The 24,392-nt window shown below is 41.4% G+C and overlaps 1 protein-coding gene across 4 annotated transcripts in view; it reads right to left on the reverse strand.

Moving 5' to 3' along the window:
• The window catches only part of ryr2a (ryanodine receptor 2a (cardiac)), a 587,454-nt gene that overhangs the window by 42,616 nt on the left and 520,446 nt on the right, over window positions 1-24,392 (reverse strand). For all 4 annotated transcript variants that reach the window (XM_052011297.1, XM_052011295.1, XM_052011296.1 and 1 more), the window contains 7 exons: window positions 24,308-24,375; window positions 21,086-21,233; window positions 15,978-16,064; window positions 11,574-11,795; window positions 7,201-7,331; window positions 4,284-4,326; window positions 2,603-2,736 (listed from right to left, as the gene is read on the reverse strand). In XM_052011297.1, coding sequence (XP_051867257.1) covers window positions 2,603-2,736; window positions 4,284-4,326; window positions 7,201-7,331; window positions 11,574-11,795; window positions 15,978-16,064; window positions 21,086-21,233; window positions 24,308-24,375 — 833 coding nt within the window. The remainder of the gene's footprint in view (window positions 1-2,602; window positions 2,737-4,283; window positions 4,327-7,200; window positions 7,332-11,573; window positions 11,796-15,977; window positions 16,065-21,085; window positions 21,234-24,307; window positions 24,376-24,392) is intronic.

The following is a 24,392-nucleotide window of genomic DNA, read 5'->3' on the forward strand; positions in this document are numbered from 1 at the left end:
GGTTGTGGAGACAGCCTAGCGCATCATGGAAACCAGCCTCCCCTCCATGGACCCTGTCTGTACCTCTCATTGTCTTGGTGAAGCAGCCAGCATAATCAAAGACCCCACCTACCCAGGTCATTCTCTTTTCTCTCCTCTCCCATCAGGCAGAAGATACAGGAGCTTGAGGGCACATACCACTAGGCTCAAGGACAACTTCTATCCCACGATGATAAGACTATTGAACGGTTCCCTTATACGACGAGATGCACTCTTGACCTCACAATCTACCTTGTTATGACCTTGCACCTTATTGTCTACTTGCAATGCACTTCCCTGAGCTGTGACACTTTACTCTGTATTCTGTTATTGTTTTTACCTTGTACTACCTCAATGCACTGTGTAATGAATTGATCTGTATGAACAGTATGCAATACAAGTGTACAAGTGACAATAATAAACCAATACCAATATATGACTCAAGACCCCTTGAAATGGTTGATTCCTTACCACATTCTCAAATATCCTATCAAGAGTCGATATGAGAGCGAATATCTAATTAGTTCAAACATTTCTGTGGACCACAGTAATATCACTTTTGCCACAAACAGACTTTAGAAGCATAATATCATTAAGTCACTGCAAGGCAACAGACTCCAAAATTGATTTTATTTTAGGATCAGATTCATGCCGAAACATTAGAAAGGTGTGTGGAGGGGAATGAGCAACAACTATTAATAAATTCATCAACACCAAAACAGTCAAAATTACAAAAAGGATTTGATGCATAATCCTTTAATGTAGCAAACTTCAGATAGCTGAAAATTTCTATGAACATTCAAATCAAAGTACATCATCAAATGTTTGACATGATGCCGTGCAAACACATATAACCATTTGTTCCTCATCAGGCTCACTCTGGGAATTAATTAATATGCATAGTTCCTTTTGAATTATTGGATCAATAAAATTATATACCTGCCTTGCATGGAAATCAACCCTCATATTTTTTTGTATTCATTTCTATCAAGTGAAGGACAGACCTGATACTTCACAGAGTCTGTACATGACCCTCTCAGCACCACCAAATTGGATTGTGCTCAGTATTGGCTCTTCTCTGACCACTGAGCTTTGCTGTGCTACTGTTTTGGATAAATCACTCTCTCCATCTGGTCAGCAATATGGAGCAACCAAGGACACATCACAGTCATTCTATCCAGCCTATCTCAACACAGATGCCATCGAGTGACGGAAGGACAGAAGAAGCTACTAATATTTGGAATGGTACTCACAGCAGAAAGCAAAGTAATTTGCTTAACATTCAGCAGCCAAAAGGTAAGAGTGTGCATCCCCACCGGGAGATTGTCCACCCCCAAACATTAACCCACCAATCGTTTAGTGAAATAGATACTTTGCAGTCATAAGAATATTGGAATTGCTAGGTTAAAATAACTATCTTTCTGGTCTAAATGCATAGAAAAATAACAAGGGAGACGTTGGTTGATTACACCAATCAATTTCTCCATGACCTGAAGAGTTCCCCAGTGGTTCAGAGCTTGTGCGTCATTGGTCAAAAATCACCTGTTCCTCCCAAGAGTATGTTAACCTCACACAAAATCATTTCCCTCATTATTCTTACATTGTATCCCTGCATGCCATTTTCTGATTTGATTTCTGGATTGGTTCAACCTTCTGTTATTTTATCGCCCTCTCTGCTTGTAATGTAGAGTTTCAGCTCATACAACATGCAGCTTGCTCTACCGTTTTCCACACCAACGCTTCTCTGTTGATTGGCAAGCAGGGAAGGAACATTGAACAGCCATGTAGTGCCTTTGTCATTTCATGCAAAGGACTGGTAAAGTGTATTTAAGCCTCAGCAGGCTGGCCACCTGTGACTTCACTGAGTACAAGGTCGCTATCTTCAACCCCCTCTTAGAATGACACCGTCAGCCCTAATTTGCACGGTAGTATATGGTTTAATCCCAGGTGGAATCAGTGAGTTAACAAGGCCACTTCTGGCTGAAAGAATGGGTAGCAATTTCAAGCACAAGGTTTGTGCACTAAATTCCTATTGTTCTGAATTCAACCAATGGAACATGTTTGCTGGTTTTGGAGCATGCATTGCTATTTGAACAAGTCTGATTATGTTTGTACTAAGTGGTTCCGTACAGCATTTCATGGATGGGGAGGGGTCACCTCTGCTTCAATACTGTGTGCCTATGTATATCAGATGAATTACCGTCTGCACGACCAGACAGTTGTGACAGACAAAGTCATTCTTTGCCAAAGAGCAACAAAGGATCCAGATCACTTCTCCAAAACAGAAATCTAAATTAAGTCATCCAGGCGTCTGTTAAAATACTCAGAAGCGTGTGTTGTTTGATACTGGTACTAAAGAGAAAGAAGGCATTCTGCATTTGAATAACCTGTTGAGACAAATCATCAACTTTATGACCTTGAGATGGATTTCATGCATTTTTTTAAATAAATAGATCACAGTATGCACACTCCTGTGTGAACTTTCACCTGCCAGTTTCCCTCACTTCAAGAAAGTAGATGACATGAGATGGATCAATGGTTCTTACACTTAAATAATTTCATGGTGGATGTAAATACTACTCACACTGTACAGAAGGAATTCTCTTTCTTGGGTTTTTTCTTTTCTTGTGCATCGCTGAAATCTAAAGCGGCTTTGTCCATTCCCAGCAGTTCGCTGATCCTATCCCTACCATAAAATTCTCCGTACTTATCCATAACCTGAAGGAAGGCAAAGGGAACTGTTACCAAAATATTTTACTGACATAATAGATTATGTGTCTGAATTTACAATAAGAATAATGGCAGGGCTATCAGAGCTCATGAAACAAGCCCCAAAGCAACATGCAGAGTTAAATGTCCCCAGTCCACCAATCACCTCAGACTCATTTCTTACCATTCCCCTTCCCCTCTTTCTACTGGCCATCTCGCCTTGCCACTCTCAGTCCTGTTGCAGGGTTTCGACATGAAACGTCGACAATTCCTTTCCCCTCACAGATGCTGCTTGACCCGCTGAGTTCGTCCAGCAGATTGTTTGTTGCTCCAAGAGCCAGCTGTTGGTGCACAAAGGCTGGCCTGATTCAACTGACAGGCTCCTTTAATTATGAAAGTTTCAGCTGAATTGTATAATGGGAGCTGATTGTCATTTTAGACAGAAACAGCTGGACTATGACACATGGGCTCCGATCATTCCCAGGAGGAATGGTCCAATATTCTTCATAGAAGGACATTTACCTTTGGTACCTGATCTGGACCATATGTGACTCCACACCCACCAAAGTGATCGACTCTTAACCACCTCCACAGGGGAACTAAGAATGGATGATACATGCCAGCAATATACACAGACTGTGAACATATTAAAGAAAATGAGCAAGCGTTCAATTCTTCTGTGGGGCTTGGCAGGGGGTGGGGGAGGGGCAATCTGCTCAGGGGTCCCCTCCACAGCTTGGGCCCAACCTTCAGGCCTCAATTTGGTGATAATCACCAGCACAACTATTTGGTGCTTTGAGACCATAAGATGTCGGAGCAGAATTAGGCCATCAGGTCTGCTCTGCCATCCAATGCTGATTTTTTTTTCAGCCCCATTCTCCTGCCTTCTCCCTGTAACTCTTAACCCTGTTACTAATCAAGAACCTATCAATCTCCCAATGACTTGGCCTCCACAGCCCTCTGTGGCAACAAATTCCACAGATTCACCACCCTCTGGCTGAAGAAATTCCTTCTCATCTCAATTTTAAAAGGATGTCCCTTTTTTCTGAGGCTGTGTCCTCAGAAACTAGACTCTCCTTCTAATGGAAACATCCTCTCCACGTCCACTCTATCCAGGCCTTTCAGTATCCGGTAGGTTTTAATGAGATTCCCCCTCATCCTTCTGAACTCCATTGAGTAAAGGCCCAGAGCCAAATGCTCCTCATACAGAAAGCCTTTCATCCCTGGGGTCATTCTTTTAACCTCCTCTGGACCATCTCCAGGGCCAGCACATCTTTCCTTAGATACGGAGCCTCACAATATTCCAAATGCAGTCTGGCCAACGCATTATAAAGCCTCAACAATACATCCTTGCTTTTACATCTTTGCATTTCAGCTGATGAATTCAATGGGTCCAAAGCCTCACAGGCTGGGAGTTGGGGCTGAGGGTTGGGGCATGTGCTTTTTGCAGCCAGAGTAATCAGTCAATCAGCGTGTTTTCCTGCATCAGAAGTTAACCCAGGGAGAACAAAATGAAAGAACATCACGAACAGTGTAGGTCTGAAAGTGGTCTTTACCTTTCTCTTCACAAACTTGTCCCAGTAGTTATATGGGAAAGATCTGGAAAAAGGAGTGCAGTATTATAGAACATAGAACAATTACAGCACAATTCAGGCCTTTAGGCCCACAAAGCTGTGCTGAACATGTCCCTACCCTAGAAATTATTAGGCTTACCCATAGCCCTCTATTTTACTCAGCTCCATATACCTATCTAACAGTCTCTTGAAAGACCCTATCGTATCAGCCTCCACCACCATTTCCGGCAGCCCATTCCACGCAGCGTACCTCTTGTGATGTTCATACCATAAAGATAATAAACATACTGAACTTCCTGGGCAAATGTTGTAATGTGGATTCAGTGCCAGCGAAGGCTGAAAGAAAGTGCAATTTTGACTTGTTTTCTAAATAGCATTTAAGAGAGAGGACTTCAGGAGCAGCTGATGGTGTGCTTATGTTCCAGAGTGTGGCCAGTGTCATAGCCAGTCTTAAAAGCAGCCAGAGCTAATCTGGGTGGTCTTCTCTGCGTCTGAAATTTGGCTCCACTAACACACATTTATGCCACTACAGTTCTGAATAATTTTATTGGTAATGTTGCAAAATACACATGGCCTGAATGCTCCAAGATTTGGAGATGTCTGTTCCTCTTGTGTTAGAATCTCGGTCTACATGTTTATGTCAAGTTGCCGTGAGCACTATTTTACACCAGCCATCAACTAAAGGATACGTGAAAATAGTAGATAGAGCAAGAATGTAGATTGGAATTTTACACTACACAGCAAAACTATCTGCAGAGAAATATCTGATATCCCCGCCCCCACCCCTGCCTTTCCATCTGATGCTTCACCACAGTAGTTTCAAAGTTTGGGTGGCCTCTACCAATAACAGCACGAATGCCAGAGATAACCAATATCATTTTTTTTCAGTCATGTTTACATGGAGGTAGCGCCACTAAAACCACTTGGACACAACCCTGCCCACCATCGAGGACATCTTCAAGAGGCGGTGCCTCAAGAGGGTGGCATCCATCAATAAGGACCCTCAACATCTGGGACACGCCATCTTCTCATTAGTACTGTCAGGGAGGAGGTACAGGAGCCTGAAGACCCACAGTCAACAATTCAGGAACAGCCTCTTCCCATCCACCATCAGATATCTGAACAATCCATGAACCCATGAACGCTACCTCATTATTCCTTTTTTTTGTGCACTATTTATTTATTTTTGTAATTTTTTTATGTCTTTGTACTCTACTGCTGCTGCAAAACAACAAATTTCATGTCATATGACAGTGATGATGAATCTGATTCTGAGCTTTTCTTTTTCATAAGTAGTCCCTCAGAGTGACTTGCTTCCACTCTAGTTCTGTGGGTTCTGAGGTTGATTGGGCTAATGTGGGAAATGCGGATCCTTCCACAGGGGAGGCAGGAAGTGAGTGAGTAGCTTAGGAGGTAGTATGCTCCTTCTGCTATTTAGACTGGGCTTCTGTGTGCTCTTGATGAGTGGACTTTCAGTTCTTAATGCCATGCTGAATGCTTCTTCTCCAGTCTGAGCTGTCACCAGCTAGAGATTCCCACGTTGGCGGGATGTTAAACATTTCCAAGGAGACTTCTGTCCATCTGGCAAGCTCTGGCTGTGACAGAGTTCAGAATAGAACGTCTGCTTCGGGAGTCTATACAGTACATGTGAATGGTGTAGCCCTGCCCAAGACAGTCAACTAAGTGTAATTAGTCCACCATGCTGGGGATGTTGGGCTGGCAGAGGACACTGATGTTGGTTCACTTATCCTGCCAGTGGATTTGGAGGATTTTGTGCAGACATCATTGGCGGTACATCTTCTGTATCATACCGGAGGGCAGGGGTCACTGCTGCCAGGTAAACCATGAGCTTTGTGGTGGGTCTGAGGTCCTTTCCTCAGACAGCTGCAGGCTGTAGTGGCACACTGAAGGTGATGTTGAATTGCATTGTCAGTGTCTGCCTTGACTGAGAAGTGGCTCCTGATTCTACCTCGGACTATATTTCCCTCAACTTGCACGAATGTCGTTCAGTTATTTTTAGTTTATTGTGCCATGTAAGTTATGTACAATTTATGTTAATTTAAGTTTATGTAATTTATGTTTGCAACGTAATGTGCTGTTGCTGTAAAAAGTTATTTTTCATGGCATTTATACCCTGGGTATGCATGTCCATGACAATAAACTTGAACTTGAGATATGGGAGGTAGCCCACATATTCCAGACTTTCATTGTTGGAGGGTAGTGTTATACAGCTGGGGCCCAATTTGTAGAGGACTTCTCTTTAGCAGATAGTAAGTCTAAGGCTCATTTTCTCGTATGCTTCAATGAATGAGTTGATACAACTTGAAATTTAGCCTTCAAAAGAGTGCATTCACAAGCATGTACACTGCAACTTGGTAACTGACATTGGGATGACTTTGGTTCTGAATTGATTGTAGGTTGAACAGCCTCCCATTTGTCCTGTAGTTTTCCTTCATTCAGCTGGAAGTTTGGTGGAGATGAGATGCAACATCATCACAAGGAGGATTGAGAAAAGCATTGGGGGGATGACCCAGCCTTGTTTTCATCATGTTGCACTGAGATCAGGTATGTTGCGAACACATTAGTTCTGATCTCAGCCAGCATGCCTTCATGAAGCAGATATAACATGGAGACAAATTTCTGTGCACACCCAAATTTGAGAATGATGCTCCATTGTCCCTTTTGTTTGATAGTATCAAAGGCTTTTGTGAAGTTATGTGTGGTAGTTGATGCAGCTCCCTGCATTTCTGCTGGAATTTGGTAACCTGAAGAAATTCATCTCATCCATTTAGCATTGGTTCTCATCCCAACCTCTGAGCCTCTTTTCAAATTCCTTTATGGCCTTTTATACATGCACTTCTAAAACTGCATCAAAAAGTCAGCCACTAATGCTACTTACTGTGTGTTTATAACCAATCTATCCCACTGTCCCTTGATGTCATCCTCCGAAGGTTGCTCTGTGATATATAATCCATCAAACTCCAACTTCCTGGCAACCTCCTTCTCTCGTTTGAAAATAACCAGAGGAACCTATATAAACAAAGTCATTGAACAAGCTCATCTGAGTTACATCACAGCCCAATTTCAATGATCAGCATTCTACCATTCTACCATTCTGTGAACCTCCTTATCATTTGAGCACAGACTGGTTTATGACCGCATGCAAGAAAGCCATTTATGCTCAAGGAATTGGTACCACTTGAACGTTTGATGGTTCACTGCAAAAATAACAAGGCTTTGGACAACTGTGGAATTCTATTTGATATATAGCAGCAATGTGCAGCAGTCAGTGATAGATTGGGTATAATTTTCTATCTTCTGAAGCGCAACATTAACAGTAAACAATTGGTAAAATCATACAACTTAATCTTGATTAACACATGCTTCATTTCTTTGATATACTTTTGCTGATGAATTTATTACTAATAACATCAGGAGAACTTGCCCCATCAGGAATGATGACAGTGCTTTAATAAAGCAATTAATCTGCCTTCAATATAATTAAAGAGCATGGTGCTCCAGTTTTAGATATCTGTATTAATTGAGACACTCTTAATTTCACAACAAAAAGAATGTTAAATTATTCTTATTCTAGTTATTTTTGGCCTCTGTTTTTCAGACTAGTTTGATAGATATGTGCTGCCTCACTCTCTCTCAGCAAAGTACCACAGTTTCCTCAAAAAATGAGCAAGAATTTTCATTTAAAAGTACAATTTCCAGATTGCCTCAATTGTTAGTTCTCTCACCAGAACTTTCCTGAGTGTCCAAATAAGACAATAAACCTTGTTTTACATTTCAACTAACCAATGATTCATTAAGCATTAATATAGCAAGTGAAGTAGCAGAAAAAGAACATCTTCAAAAGAACAACAGTTTTAAACTTTGATTGTTATTTGTATAATATGGAATAATAAGTTGCTACAACTAATACAGGAAATAGGGCAGACACAATTGAGGGACCTAACAGCTATGGTGGATAGGAATCCTTAACTAGGGAAAGGGGAAGGAAAATCTGAAGCACTGGATGGGAAATGCATCCTTAGTTTGTTAAGCATCATCATTTCTTTTCTTATTTAATCTCTCCTGCCTTTGGTCCTATTAAGTCTTCCCCTTTATCCCATCCCTCCCTCCCACACTTCTGTACAAGCCAAATACCAGATGCATCTCCAGCATTTTCCAATTCTGATAAAATAATATTGCACTGAGATATCAATGAATCACTGCTCCATGTAACCGTCAGTAACTTCGGAATTCCCATCCACATGTGCATGGGAAAACAGAAGTTCTAAAGCTGCTGTCAGCAGTTCATTGCTGTGTTGCTGGACTCCTAATGGTATTCAGGACAAAACTGGGAATTTGAAGAAATACTCTACTGTCTACTATGGAAAATCTGCAAGAAGAACTCTACACCATGGGGAGTAAGGCGGGGACTGCTTCTCAATTCACTCCAATGAAGGGTGTGGTTGGGAGAGAGTTAGTTAAGTATTTGGTAATTTAGATTATTTAAACTATATTGGTCTTCTGTGCTTTTACAGGCCACACAACATGGAAACAAGCCTGCAGCTCACCAAGTCCACAATCACCATATTCATTATTTTTTTAACAATTATAGAACATAGAACAGTACAGCACAGAACAGGCCCTTAGAACCACAATGTTTGCCGACATAGCTAATCCCTCCTGTCTACAGAATGCCCATATCCTTCTATATTCCTCTCATTCATGTGCCCATCCAAGCCCCTCTTAAAAGCCCCCGGTGAATTTGCATCCACCACCCTATCAGGCAACTCATTCCAGGCATCCACCACTCTTTCAGTAAAAAATGCACCCCTCACATCTGTTCTGAACCTACCCCCTCTCATCTTAAATGCATGCCCTCTGGTATTGGATCACTCAATAATGGGATAAAGATATTGCTCGTCCACCCTATCTATGCCCCTCATAATTTTATACACTTCCAACAGATCACCCCGCAGTCTCCGCTGCTCCGGAGAAAAGAGCCCAAGTTTGTCCAGCCTCTCCTGATAGCACATGCCCTCTAATCCAAGCAGCATCTTAGTAAAACTCCTCTGCACCCTCTGTGAAGCCTCGATATCCTTCCTCTAGTGAGGTGACCAGAATTGCACGCAATACTCTGAACGCGGCCTAACCATTGTTCTATAATTGTAATAGTTCAAAGGATTTTAGTAATCTTTGAATATCTGTAACACTCAGATTGACAGCTCAGGAGACATCAAAATAAGAAAAAAAAAACTGCAGGTCCTGGAAGTCTGAAAGGAAAACAGAAAATGGTGGAAATACCGAGCTGTAAAATGGACACAAAAGAGACTGTAGATGCTGGAATCTGGAGCAAAAAATGAGCTGCTGGAGGAACTCAGCAGGTCAGGCAGCATCTGTGGAGGGAAATGAACAGTCGATGTTCGGGCTGAGATGCTTCATCTGGACTGACAGGTCAGGCAGTATTTGTGGAGAGGGAAATTGGATTAATGTTCTAAATTGATGACCTGTCATCAAAACTGGCCAGGGGAAATAGTTTAGCGAGCTGTTAAAATTCTTTTCCATAGCAATTTAAAAATAAAGTACTTGATGGCAAAAAGCTTTACAGGGTTCTGATAAAATGTCACTGAGCTGAAGCATTAACCCTGTTTCTCTCTCCACACTGCTGAGTATTTCCAGTATTTTCTGTTTTTATTTCAGCTTTCCAGCATTTGCAGTTTCTTTTTTGTTTGATTTTGTACATGTTTTCGCCTTCTTTGTGTGCAGTTTTTTCTGACCCTCCTATGAGATCCCCTTTGGAGAACATCATGCACTTTCTCTGTGTGGAGTCTCCATGTTAGGGGTTAGGTCACTTTCAATTGCTGATACTTGCAGGGAGGATCACCTGAGCTGAGTTTGGTCTTACCTTGGCAATCAACAAATTCTGGCTAATTAACCTTTTTCTCTTCTCCACTGATGCTGTCTGACTACTTGTCCCTTCTGGCATTTTCTGTATTTCCCTGGATTTCCAGCATCTGCAGTATTTTGCTATTGCTTATGCATTTAAACAAATCAAACAGAATGTTTGGATTCAAATTGAAAAGCTCAAGCCTCATAACAAAGGCTTGTCTTTCAGAGAGACCAGCAGCTAACTGCAACCAAGTGATGTCAAAGTGAAGTGGAACATCCTGAATTTTATTCAATGTCATTCAGCATACTAGCTGAATGGATAAGTCAAAATACCACTAACTTACAGATTGAAAAGTACAACTTTTCTCTGAAGAACCCGCAGTAATGTTAGTCAGGGATTTTAAAATTCTTCCCATATTCTGAAGAATATTGAAATCAAAAATAATTATTTCTGATGATTTTAAAGATTTTTTTGCTCTTCCAATAACAGTTCAAAGCATTAAAAGCCTCCCTGAATCTCACAACTGTGAATTGCAATCTAGTGCTTGATGTCAACTTCATTAAAAGAACAGTATTATTAAAAATACATTGGAACTATTAATGTGGAAATGTATTGCCTATGTTGCATGCCATTCAACAAAATGCCATGCTGAAGCTAAAGATTAATAATGGTAAATTATGTGGTCTCTTCATTGTGGTACAAGATTTTCAGAATGCATTATGCATAATCTGACTATCTTGTGTCATGATAACCAACCAAACAAACAGTAGCTTAATAAATGTTAACTGATTCCATCTTGCAAAACCTCTTTTTCCATCAATGATATAAATAGAAATGAGACCACCTAATGGTACAAAACTGATCTGCAATAACCTTCTGATCATTCATTGCAGAGAGCAATAAGTGCAATTCTAAGTATGTAACCTAATGTTGGGTTTCAGGCAATGTCTTTAAATTGTTTAAACTATGCTTTTACATCAATTTGTTAATGTTGGCAGAACATGTTAATGATTTCTGTCTTATAATCATTCCCAGGTGTCCAGTAACATCCATTAATGTGCTGCAGACTGCTGAAGCTATGAATACCATCCTCATGGTCCCCGTAAAGTTAGGACTCCTAAAATAAGAAGCTGGTAATGTGGAAAAGCCAAATCACTGGAAAAAAAAACAGTTGATTATAATTATTAAAATAATATGTGAAAACAGTGGGTTTTGACATTTAAAATCTGATTGTTACCTTTTTTATAAAGTTACCTGAATTAGAATATAAGTTTGATTATTGAAAAGCATATTGCAATTTAACTAATCAGTGCATACATTTTTCATAAGAGAGAATATTTGTTTTGTGAAGTGCTTGCAATGACCAGAAGTGACTGTGGACTTACTTTTAAACAATAATAGCCAATGATGCAGAAAAAGGAGATGACAGTGTGTAGAATGGCCAGAATTCTCAGAGTGGGCTCCATATAGCCACTGCTTTCTTGTAGAACGTAGTGCACTGTGACCCTATGCCCACTTCCCACGCTGCCCCATCGAGAGCTTCCACCTTCTTGACTGTAAACACCAAGTCTGGTTTCCTTCTCTTCTATGGATGGAGACGTTGACACCTGTTGAACATTGCACATTAACAACAGGTGATGGCCAACAATGATCAAAATTCCCAGCACAATTCATACTCAGCATTCAAAGGCTCTGATGGAGCAAATCAGGTTTTTAAATGTGTACTCTCTTTTAAGAACTCTCGTAAATGTGTTTTCCCCCATTTGTGACCTTTGAACGTGAGTCGCTTTTATGTTTCCATCGAACCCTCAGTGGTGAACAATTTTACCCATATTCTTATTTTGGATAAGAACAGTCTGCATTTATGTAGCCATCTTCAATGCCTTTTTAGCATGTTTGAAAGAGCTTTGAAGTACATTCGAAGTGTAGTCACTGTTGTAATGTGGGAAATAAGCTGGGGCAATGCAACCTGCAACCATTGATTCTGTTTAATTTCGCTCATGCACCCACTTCATGGTATTTATTTCCTAGCCAACATAACAACATTCTGAGAATTAATTAGACCTAATAGTTATCTCAGTGCTTTGGTTTTTTTTTCATATTATTGCTGTAATCAAAGGAGAAACAGCAAGAGTTCAGAGCCAACATGTTCCTGTAAGAGTGAAAGCCAAGGGTAACAAGTACGGGGAACCCTGGATGTTGAGGGATACCGAGGTTTGAATAAAGAGGACAAAGGAAGCACATGGCGGGAATAAAAAACAAAAGATGGAGGTGGTCTGTCAAGGGTATAAAAGGTGTAAGGAGAAGCTTAAAAAGGAAACTGGGAAGGCAGAGAGTGGTCATGAAATACCACTAGCAGACAGGATTAAGATAAATCAGAAGGCCATTTTTTAAAGTATATTAAGGACAAAATAATAACCAGAGAAAGAGTAGGTCCCATTAAGGCCAGCAGGAACAAATTGTGTGTGGGGCCAGAAGGTATAGGTGAGGTCACAAATGACTATTTTTCATCAATATTCACAAAGGAGGATTCAGTGAAGGGGAAGTTGAAAGTCTAGTGCAAGTCTCTACAAATAAAGAGGAGGTACACGATAACTTAGCAGGACTAAAGGTGAATAAATCCTCAGGGCCGGATTTTCAAGAAGGGTAGTAGGGAAAAGCCTCGTAATTACAGTAGAAGGGAAATTGTTAGAAAAACTTCCGAGGGACAGGATTAATGATCACTCAGAAAGGCAGGACCTAATGAGAGATAGCAAGCATGGCTTTGTCAAGGGAAGATCCAGTGTGACCAATCTGAGTGAACTTTTTCAAAAGGCAACAAAGGGCAATGCAGTAGATGTGGCTTACATGGACTTCAGTAAGGTCTTTTACAAGGTCCCACATGAGAGACAGGTCCAGAAGGTTAGGGCCCATAGGATCCAAGGCAAGTTGGTAAATTGTATCCAAAATTGGCGAGGCAACAGGAGGCAGATGGTGATGGCAGAGGGGTAGAGAGCTGTAATTGTGATTGGATGCCTGTAAATGGTGGTGTTCCACAGGGATCGGTGCTGAGACCCTTGCTGCTTGTAAAATATGTGAATGATTAGAATGTAGTTGTAGGAGGCATGATCAGGAAGTTTGCAGATGACACTAAGATTGGTAGATTAGTGTAGAGGGTCATCTTAGGCTACAAGGTGATATTGATGTGTTCGTGAAATGGGCTGAGAAATAGCAGATGGAGTTGAATGCAGATAAATGTTAAGTGATGCATTTTGGGAGTACTAATGAGGTTAGTTCATAGACCATGAATGGTAGGGTCCTAGGGAGTACTGAGGAACAGAAGCACCTTCGTGTATAAGACCAAAGATCATTGAAGGTGGCAGAGCAAGTAGATAACATGGCTAAGGAGACATAAGGGATACTGGATTTCATTAGCCAAGACATTGAATATAAGATCAGGGAGGTTATGCTGCAGCTTCATAAAACATTGGTTAGACCTCAGCTGGAGTACTGCTTCGCAGTTCTGGTCACCACATCATAGGAAAGATGTGACAGCACTGGAGAAGGTGCAGAGGAGATTAATCAGGATATTGCTTCAGATGGAGCATTTCAGTGATGAGGAGAGACTGGAGAGACTAGGTCTGCTTTCCTAGGAGCGCTGGAGATTAAGAAGGGTACATAAAATTATGAGGGATATAGACAGTGAAGACTGCAGGAAACTTTTTCTGATATCAGAGGTAGATAAAAATAGAGAACATTGATTTAGGATAAAGGGTAAGAGATTTAGAGAGGATATGAGGGAAATCTTTTCCACCATTGAGCGGTAAGTACCTGAAGTGCACTGCCTGAGACAGTAGTGGAAGCAAAGTCACTGAAAGCATCTAAGATGTGTCTAGATAAGCTTAGGCATGGAGTGCTGGAAGTTGGGATTAATATGGATGGGTGTCCACTGGTCAGCATGGTCATGGTGGGCTGAATGGCCTGTTTCTATTTGACTCTCTGATTAGGACCGGAAATGTGTAGTTAGTTAGTTAAACATATAATTGATAAAATAAAATATTCAAAAAAAGTGCTCTGACCGCATCCAATGAAATGCAGTTCTTGCAAAGCTTGAGGAATAGAGGTTTGAACCTCAAGATTACTGTTCCACAGTGTATGGTCCACGCACCATGGACTGGATGTAGCATTTTAATTGGTGCCTCAGGGTTGGTCCCACAGTGGTCTTGCTGATCCTCACTTACTACTGCTGGAAATGATGCTTCAAGGGTGATAATCACATGAATTAGAAAATCTGTTGCTTTCTTGATCTTTTGAATTAATTAATAATGTCAACCATGATCAAGGTATCCCAATAGTTCAGCAAGCACTAAAGAAATAATTGATTTGCAAATATGTGGAATGCCCCAAAACAGTTCCCAGCCAATGTAGTACTTCTGAATTAATCACAGTTTGAATGCAGATAACATGGTCGGCAATTTTTCTAGAAAAAGATTTCACAAAACACATTAAGACAAATAATCACTTTTACATACAAATGCAAGGGTAGATCAGGCTTTGTATTAACCTCTAACCCAAAGGAGACCCAACTCATCATCAGGAACTGCAATGATGTGTAATCCTAGATTATGCACCAAACTGTCAAATGTTTCCAGTTACTATGTTGAAGGCATGGCCCAGATTTGAACTCCTGACTGGGAGTCATTTGGGTGCAGGCCCAAGGAAGTATCCAATTCCCAGAACCTCCACTACAGGAAGCACAGTAAACTTTAATTCCCAGAAATCAGCTGTCTTTGACCTCATTAATCTCCCAACAATCTCAGAGTTAATAACCGACAGGTAGGCAGGGATTGGCTTCCAGTTTGTAACTGGGTCCAGCATATGTTTAATGATGCGGACAACATCATGGTCAGGTTGGAGGGAGAGAAGCCTGTGGTACAAGAGATTTAACATTTCTCTATAGCACTGAGGACTGGTTCTATCCCTCCACACGCTACAAAGGAACAAGTAAAACACATAATGTTTAGGGTCTCCTTTCTGGCACCAGCTCCCCCACCATCAGACTGGAAGGGCAGGGAATGGGCCAAGATTGCAGCAGGAGCCCAAGGATTGAAGCCTAATGTCTACATTTAAGGTGAGGCACCACCATATTCTCCCAGGTCTCGCTCCCACATGTGTAGGATGGGTAGGGTGAAAACTGGTGGTTATATAAGAATTGACAGCAGTTTTACTGCTGACAAATTTTGTTTAGACTGCTGAAGACATCAAACTAAATTCAGAAGTGTATTAATAAAATTTATGGTCTCTTAGATTTTGATGCTTACGGAGAATCATTGTCACTGCATCATTCATATCAGTGGAATGCAGAATCTGTGGGGAGGAAGCCCATTTACTGTTAAAAAATTTTCATTTTTATTCATGTACAGAACATGGTTATCACTGACATGACCAGCAACTGTTGCCCATCCCTTACTGCCCTTGAGAAGTTGGAGGTGAGCTACTTTTTTGAATCGATGCAGTCTTTCTGGTGAAGCTACTCCCGTGACATTACTAGATGGGTTCCAGGATTTAGATCCAGCAATGATGAAGAAACAGTGGTATGTTTCCAAGACAGAATAGTAAGCAGCTACAAAGAGAACCTGCAAATGGTGGTGTGCCCATGTACTTGCTGTCTTTGTCCTTCTAGGTGGTTAAGGGGTTTTGGCAAGGAATCTATTAAATTTGTGCCCACAAAACCACCACTACTCCCCCACCACTCCTTCAGCACCCCAGGAATTGTTAAATAAAATTACACAAGAAAACAAATCTCTTACCTTATAGAAAAGGAGAATGAAGTTAATTGCGAAGGCTACAAACAATGCCAACATCCTCATATTGTAGAAGTTGCGTGCAAAGTAATTCTGGAAAGAAAGGTTGGATATGAAACAGGAAGCTAATTCTAAACAACAAAATCAACAGGTGTTTCATATACCCAAAAATTTAAATAGTGTAATTAAATAAAGAAGGCAACAATAAAGCAAACCTTCAGATGGTCTGAACTAAGGAGGATGATAAAGAGAAAAAATAACAAGATAAGATATACAAGATATATTTTTTTATTAGTCACATGTACATCAAAACACACAATGAAATGCGTCTTTTTGTGTCACTGAGAATGTTCTGGGGGCAGCCCGCAAGTGTTGCCACTCTTCCAGCACCAACATAGCATGCCCACAGCTCCTAACCCGTACGTCTTTGGAATGTGGAGGAAACCGGAGCACCCGGAGGAAACCCAAGCAGACACGGGGAGAACGTACAAACTCCTTACAGACAGTGGCTGGAATTGAACCCGGGTCTCTGGCACTGTAATAGTGCTACGCTAACCGCTACACTATAGACAGGAAGCTTGGGTGCTCAACATCAATGAAGGTCCAGGATGGTTCTGATTTGGAAGTATATGGGTAGGATTTATAATGGGAGGTTGATCCACAACCAACAAGCTTCTTGATTATTCTCAAATCAAAACATTCTTCCGAAGAGTTTCATAGTTTCATGCAGTTATACAGCAATGAAATAAGCCTTTCGGCCCAATCCTCCATGCTGACTAAGATCCCTATCTATACAAATCTCATTTGCCTACATTTGACCCATATCCTTTTCTATCCATGTACTTGTCCAAATATTTTTAAAACATTGTGATTGTCCCACCTCCTCAGGCAGCTCCAGGTAAAAAAACTTGCCCCTCAGATCCCTTTTAAATTTTTCCCCTCTCACCTTAAACTTCTGCCCTCCAGTTTTAAACACCCCTACCCTGGGAAAAAGATTGTGACTACCTACCCCATCTATATCACTCATAATTTTATAAACCTCTATAAAGTCACCCCTCAGCCTCCTGTGCTCCAGGGAAAACAGCCCCAGGTTGTCCAATCTTTCCTGAAAACTCAAGCTCTCCAGCCCAGACAGATTGCCTGTGAATCTTTTCTGCATTCTTTCTCGCTTAATCACATCCTTCCTACAGCCTGACGACCAGAAATGCACACAATACTCCGAATGCTGCCTAATCAATGAGTTGTACAACTGTAACATGACACCCAGCTACTATACTCAATGCCTCGGCCAATGAAGGCAAGCACACCATATGCTTTCTTCACCACTCTGTCTACCTGTGTCACCACATTCATGGAACTATGTACCCCAGGGTCTATCTTTCAACACACTCTCCAGGGCCCTGCCATTCACTGTGTATGTCCTAGCCTAGCTTAACTTCCCAAAATGCAAAACTTCACAATCATCCAAGTTAAATTTCATTAGCCATTTCCTAGCCCACTTCCCCAGTTGATCTTGATCCTGCTGTAACCTTAGACAAAGTTCTTCACTGTCCACCGTCTACTATACCACCAATTTTGGTGTCAGCTGCAAACTTACTAATTGTGCCGCCTACATTCTCCTCCAAACCATTAATATATAAGGCAAACAATAAAGAACCCAGAACTGATCCCTGTGGCATACCACTGGTCACAGGTCTCCAATCTGAAAAGCCACTCTCCATGACCACCCTCTGATTCCTACCACCAAGCCAATATTATATTTAATTTGCTATCTCACCCTGGATCTTATGTATTCTAATCTTCTAGACCAGCCCTCCATGCGGCACTTTGTCAAAGCCTTGCTGAAGTCCATGTACACCCTGCCCTCATCAATCTTCTTGGTCATCTCCTCAAAAAACTCAATCAAATCTGTGATGGATGATCTCTCACAAACAAAGCCATGCTAACTATCTCTAGTTATTCCTTGCCTTTCCAAATGCAAATAAATCCTTTCCCTCAGAATCCCTTCCAGTAACTTTCCCACCGCTAATGTTAGGCTCAAATGGCCTGTAGTTCCCTGATTTGTCCTTGCAGCCCTTCTTAAAAGCACAGAATTAGTCTTCAGTCTTCAGGTACTTCACTTGTGGCTAACAAATATACAAAAACCTCTGCCAGGAGCTCAGTGATCTCTTCACTTGCTTCCCACAATATCCTAGGATACACCAGGTGAGGCCCTGGGGATTTATCCACCTTTATGAACTTCAAGACCAACAACACTGTTACGAGTCAGGTTGCTATTTGGTGACTGTCCCTTTAGGGCACCTGGACAGTAGAGTAGTAGTGTGTGTATGGTGTCATCAAGACAGCAAGATAACAACGTGCTGGCTGTTTTGCTCAGTGAGAGTCGAAGGAAGAGAGAGCGAGAGAGAGAGAGAGAGAGAGAGAGCGAGCGAGAGAGCGAGCGAGAGCGAGAGAGCGAGAGAGAGAGAGCGAGAGAGAGAGAGCGAGAGAGAGACTGACTGTTGGTCTCTGTAACAATAGATGAAGAACAATAGCTATGTCTGTCACTACAATCCACGTATGGATTTTTGGAGCAAACAAGTGGAGTCCACTTTGTCATTAACCTGTAGTGGGAAACAGGTATTTCTGTGGATGGCCACATATTGAATACCTTCGGGGTGGCAGATACTTCGGAACAAAGCAATGGAGATCATCAGTGATTGAGGTGTTGTATGGGATCCATCATGAAACATGTGAGTTTCGTAATTTCTCTCTACATTTTCTCTTCAGTCAATGGTGGTTTTGCAAAAGCCTTTGTTCACATTTCACCTTATGACTAGCTGAACTGAACATTGAGAACTACTCCCAGACTTGGAGTTTGGGAATTTGCCACACACACACACACACACACACACACACACACACACACACACACACACACACTTCGAGTTTATTAGTTTTGGGGATTAAGTTTAACATCTAATGTTTTTGCTTTTATTATTATTACAAGTAGTTATTAATAAAATAGTTTCTAACACTTATACATGACTTGGTGTGTTTCTATTGTTGCTGGTACGTAACAAGATCTCCTCCTTTGTAATGTCGATATTCTTCAGGATATCACTGTTCTCTTCCCTGAATCAGTAGTTTCCATGTGCTCCTCCACAGCAAATACATTTGAGAAGTATTCATTTAAGACCTCACCCATCTCCCATGTCTCCATACTTAGACGACCACACTGATCCTTAAGGGGACCTAGACTGTCCCTAGTTACCCTGTTGTTTTCAATATACAGAGAAGATCTTTTAGGATTCTCCTTTACCTTATCTGCCAAGGATATCTCTTACCCTTTTTGACCACAAAATGCTGGAGGAACTCAGTAAGTCAGGCAGCATCTATGGAGGAAAATAAACAGGTGACGTTTTGGGCTGAGACCCTTCATCAGGACTGATGAAGGGTTTCGACCTGAAACGTTGACTGTTTATTTCCCTTCATAGATGCTGCCTGACCTGCTGAGTTCCTCCAGCATTTTCTGTGTGTTACTTCAGATTCAAGCACCTGCAGAATCTCTTGTGTTTCTGTGTGTGTGCCCTTTTAGCCCTCCTAGCCCACCTGATTTCTTTCTTAAGTGTACTCCTACATCCCTTATACTCCTCAAGGGACTCGCTTGATCCCAATTGCCTTTACCTGATGTATACCTCTTTTTTCCCGACCAGAGCCTCAATATCACTATCCTATTCCCTGAAATCAGGAGTCCTCTATATCTTTCTCCACAGCAAATACAGACGCTCTGTCTATTTCCCATTCTTTATTCTCATATTTCCATCCTGGAATTTTCCTTCTTCAATTTATGGATGTCCTCTAATTTCAAAGTCTCACATTTAACACTGCTTTGAATAATTAAAAATCAGTTTTCTTTGCAAGAATAACTGTCACACAAATTATTTCACCCTCTGATCACAATATCCAGCAAAATAATAGAATCAATTTTCTGGTGTGCAGTGAATTGTTGGCAATGAATCATAATCGAAGATTAATTGCTGCTCTAACTTGGCCTTAATCTGATGCTGTTGAAGTAACAAATGCCATGCAGCAGTTCTCCTGACATAGTGAAATGATTAAAAATATGATGTGGGGATATAAGAGGGGAGATGAAAATATTTTCTCTGCAGGGAGAACTCAGAAAATGCTGAGAACCCATCACCACAGTATGAATCATATAGACACATTCAAGGGGTATTTGAGGGAGAAGGGAATAGAGGGTACACTGACAGTTTTATATGAGGAAAGATCGGAGGAGGTTCTTGCAATACAAAAGTACAGGCATAGCACTGTTTGTTTCTGTATACAGGACATCCCTGGGTTACAAACAGGTTCTGTTTTTATAGACATCCATAAGTTGATTTTGTCCATACATCAGAAAACACAGAAAATCACTCAATACAATGACCAGACCTCCACAGTATTGTAGTGAATGGTGTTGGTGAGGATCAATTAACATGAACATTTAGTTATCGTCTTCCCCTGCCCAGTAACAATGGTACAGAATCAGGATGTCCCACACCCATTGGCTGATTTTAGTGGGCTTGAAGTAGCAGTGGATGTTACATTGCTTAATAGAATATTATTGCACAAGTATCAATTTACAAAGCAATTCTCTTGTGGACTCCTGCAGTGAAACTAGCAGACTGCATTCTTAAGAGACAATGGTGTCTGATTACTGTGGGAGGTTACATATAAGCAGGTTTTTTTTCCAAGATTGGTTCTCGTTTGATATTAATAATATTTCTGGGAGCTTGTTTGTATGTATGGGTACCCATAAGTCAGGCATTTGTAACCCAGGGAGGACCTGTATCCCATCCTCCAGACAATGGATTCCAGCTCATAGCCACTCTATGTATGCCTGCTAAAGCTAGAATTCATTGTCTGTAGAGATTTTCGAAAGAGAAGCTTTACAGGACAATGGGAAAAGACAATAGATTGTTACACCAAGAGATGATGGGCTGAATGGCCTTGTTCTGTGCTACAACAGATAGAAAATGGTTTGAAAAGTCCACTTTCTGAGGTTGAACTGGTGAGAAAATCGAATTATTCTGCAGTGATGGTATCAACATAAAACAAAATATTACACTCACAAGTAGCTTCTGCTGGTAAGCTGTAATCTTCTTCCAGAAAGCAGACTCAAGTACTTCGGGTTCATCTGCTTTCTCAGCATGTCGCTGTCTCCTTCTTCGTCGAGGCTTCTGTTCTGTAACTTTTTCCACTTTTTCTCCATCTTCTCCACTTTAATCCAGAACGAGATTTGTTATTTAATATGCTAAAGGCATAATATTTAGAACCCAAAAGGTTAATGGAAAAGGAGAGACATTGACCCGGAGGAGAAAACATTGGTGGTTATTGAGGAGGGAGCCACTGGGGTTGTGGCCAGTGGAGGTTTGGAGATCATTAAGTAGGCTATATCCTCGTATCAACTTCTCACATCACCTCATCCCACAATCTCATCCAACTTGAAACTGCTCATGGTGTAAGCAATTCCATCTTATTCTCTCTTGTCACCAGGATTGAACTCCAGTGTCTTATCTCTCTTCTGACAGCCAAAACTCACAGCTGACCTGGTGGTGTTCGCTGAGCTTGAGGACAGCAGTAACCCCCCACCAGCTCAGATACTTAATTATTTTTCAGCATGGCACATCACTGACAAGGCCAGTACATTGTCCAGCCCTCACTGCCAGCTGCAGTTCTTGTGAAGGTACTCCCACATTGTTGTTGGGGAGGGAGTTCCAGATTTAGACCCAGTTGTCAATGAAGGCATGTCAATGTATTTCCTCGTCAAGATGGTATGCAACCTGATGGGGAACGTGGTGGTGTTCCGATGTATCTGTTGCTACTGTCCCGCTTGGTGGCAGCAGTCATGTATTGGGAGGTGCTGTCGGAGTATCCTAGGTGAGTTTCTGCAGTGCATTTAGTAGATGGCATGCACTGCATGCATCGGTGTTGGGGGAATGTATGTTTATGAAAGTCTGGAGAGGAGTTTGGATATGGGATCTGACTCACCGGGTTTGAATGGGCTACAGCTGGGGGCAGAGAGAAGATTACTTTGGGAACCAACTTCCTTCTTTGGAGGTGGTCAAAGAGCCAGACTCTTAGCGCTGGTCAGCACTCTCCATCCAGGGAACACCAGGAGAGTCAGGGCATGGGTGTACACTTTATTGCAGACTTCCAAAGAATAACATATGTGCTACATTACATAAATATTATCTACGAGCCATATATGAGAGTAATTTAATTGTTGTTCTATGTCAGAAGATTTAAATGCAGGCTTCAACGGGCTAACTCACATAAATGAAGGCTGAAGGGTATACTGTATGTTACAAAATGCTTGATGCATTATCTGCCTTGAATGTCAAGAATCATGGAGGCTTTGCACAAAGCCTGGAAATTATCCCATCCAGCATGAAAATGGTGGCTACATCTACTTCAACACAAGCAGACCATGACAGCATGCCACGTACAATGTCTATTGTACCCATCTCCATTCAGTGGAGCACAAGCAGAAGCTTCCCAAGGGTTGTTAAAGAAGCCTTGGCAAAATGCAGCCATAAATATGGTGGAGCCACAGTGTTCCTTAGTGGTGGAGAAAGAATAATGTACAGGTTGCCAATCAAGTTGGCTGCCGTGGCCCAAATAATGTTGAGTTTCTAAAGTGTTGATAGAGTTACAAACAGAGAATATTCTATCACACCTCTGGCTTCTGCCTTCTAAATATTGGAAAGGCTTTTGACATTCTGTAATCCAAAGCCACAAATTAATCTCTGCTGAACTCGTGAAAAATGGATCAAGTTAAGCATCGGAAAGCTTATAATGTTCGTAAACCATTGGACAGCTGTTTCCTGAGGCCTCTCTACACCAGGAGATAGAGATGAATTCATCTCATTTCAAATGCAGCACCAGACAGGACCATCTTGCTGATATCCAGCAGATGCCCTGGAATAACTCTGAGGTACGTTAGCTCAGGGCCACTGGCACCTTTACAGCTGGAGACAGATGGGTCCACACTTGGCTCTATTGCTGAAATTATAACTGCAGCGAGTTCCTCTGTCAGGATACAGTCACTGCTTCCTGAGGACCCTGGCCGGATACTTCCTCTTGGTCAGAGGCTCTCCCTTCTTCCCACTCCAGCCACTTCTGGCAGGTTGCCCTGCTCCTCACTCCCTTTCACACTGGAAGCTCAGAGGAATACTCAAAAATGTGCCTGTCTGTATCAGAAAACAGAGAGGTTTAAAGGTGCAACCTGAGATTCCAAGCTCAAATGCAGCCAGAGGTTATAGAATGATTGAACTGCAGACTCAACTCAAACTAAGGGAGTAACAATCCTGAAGATCACTGAAATCCCTTTCAAAAGCACAGGTGACTGTGTATTTGTGTGGGGGGAGCCTCCGTACATGAGTATATGTGAGGGTGGAGGATGGACTGTTCTGTCGGTTGATAAACGCCATTATTGGAATGTATGATCAACCCACGGCATTCAGCCGGCTCTCTGTGGACCAATCTGACAGGATTGGCAGCAAATCATGAGCACTGCATCATCAAATGCCTGCTCTGCATACTTCTGCTATGCACCCACTACTAGCTTATCCAATTTGCAGACAGTACATGTCATGCTAAAGATATGCATTCCTGATTCACGAAACAAATTACTGCCCTTCATATCAAGATGAAAAATTTTGTACCTACATGATGGATGTAGAGGGAACACTATTTGTGATCTCTCTTTCCCAACCCTATCTAGTCAAGCAGGCCATTGAGAGTCAGATCAGAGCAATGTGTAGACCACACACAGCCCCATTGAAAATATACTATTTTGAAAGCAACAGAAGAATTGGAAAAGGTAATATAATAACCAAATTCATCAACCGAGTTTCAACAAAATGACAAAATTAATTAATTCCATGTGAAACAAATACAGAAAAGAAACCAATGGATTATTAAGTGGCATAGAATGCACTCACTTTCAATTCACTATCTCACCAAGGAAGAGAAAAGTTCCTGTTTCATTCTAGTTCACTCAATTCACCATCAACTTTTGAAATATTCATGGATAAATTTTCATCTTTACTGCCTAGGCAGTAATTAAATATAAAGACTATATGTGTTCCACATGGTAGGTTACAACCCAAGCAATGAAGGTGTAAATTTAGCCCTATGTCTCCTAATGATGTGTTTATATTTGATAGATGACCCCTTTGTGCTGATTCAGTTTGTAAAAAGAACAGGGGCTGTCTGATTTGCTGAGAATTTCCAGCCCATTCTGTTTCAATTTCAAAATCAAAAGAATGTGGATTCAGCAAAATACTCACTCAGCTTTCTCTGGTTCAACTTTATAGTCTTCTTTCTCTTCTGCCTCATCTTCCTTTGTTTCTTCAGCCTAGCGATACATCCATA

This window comes from Pristis pectinata, chromosome 3, assembly GCF_009764475.1.
Source record: "Pristis pectinata isolate sPriPec2 chromosome 3, sPriPec2.1.pri, whole genome shotgun sequence".
Taxonomy (NCBI): domain Eukaryota; kingdom Metazoa; phylum Chordata; class Chondrichthyes; order Rhinopristiformes; family Pristidae; genus Pristis; species Pristis pectinata.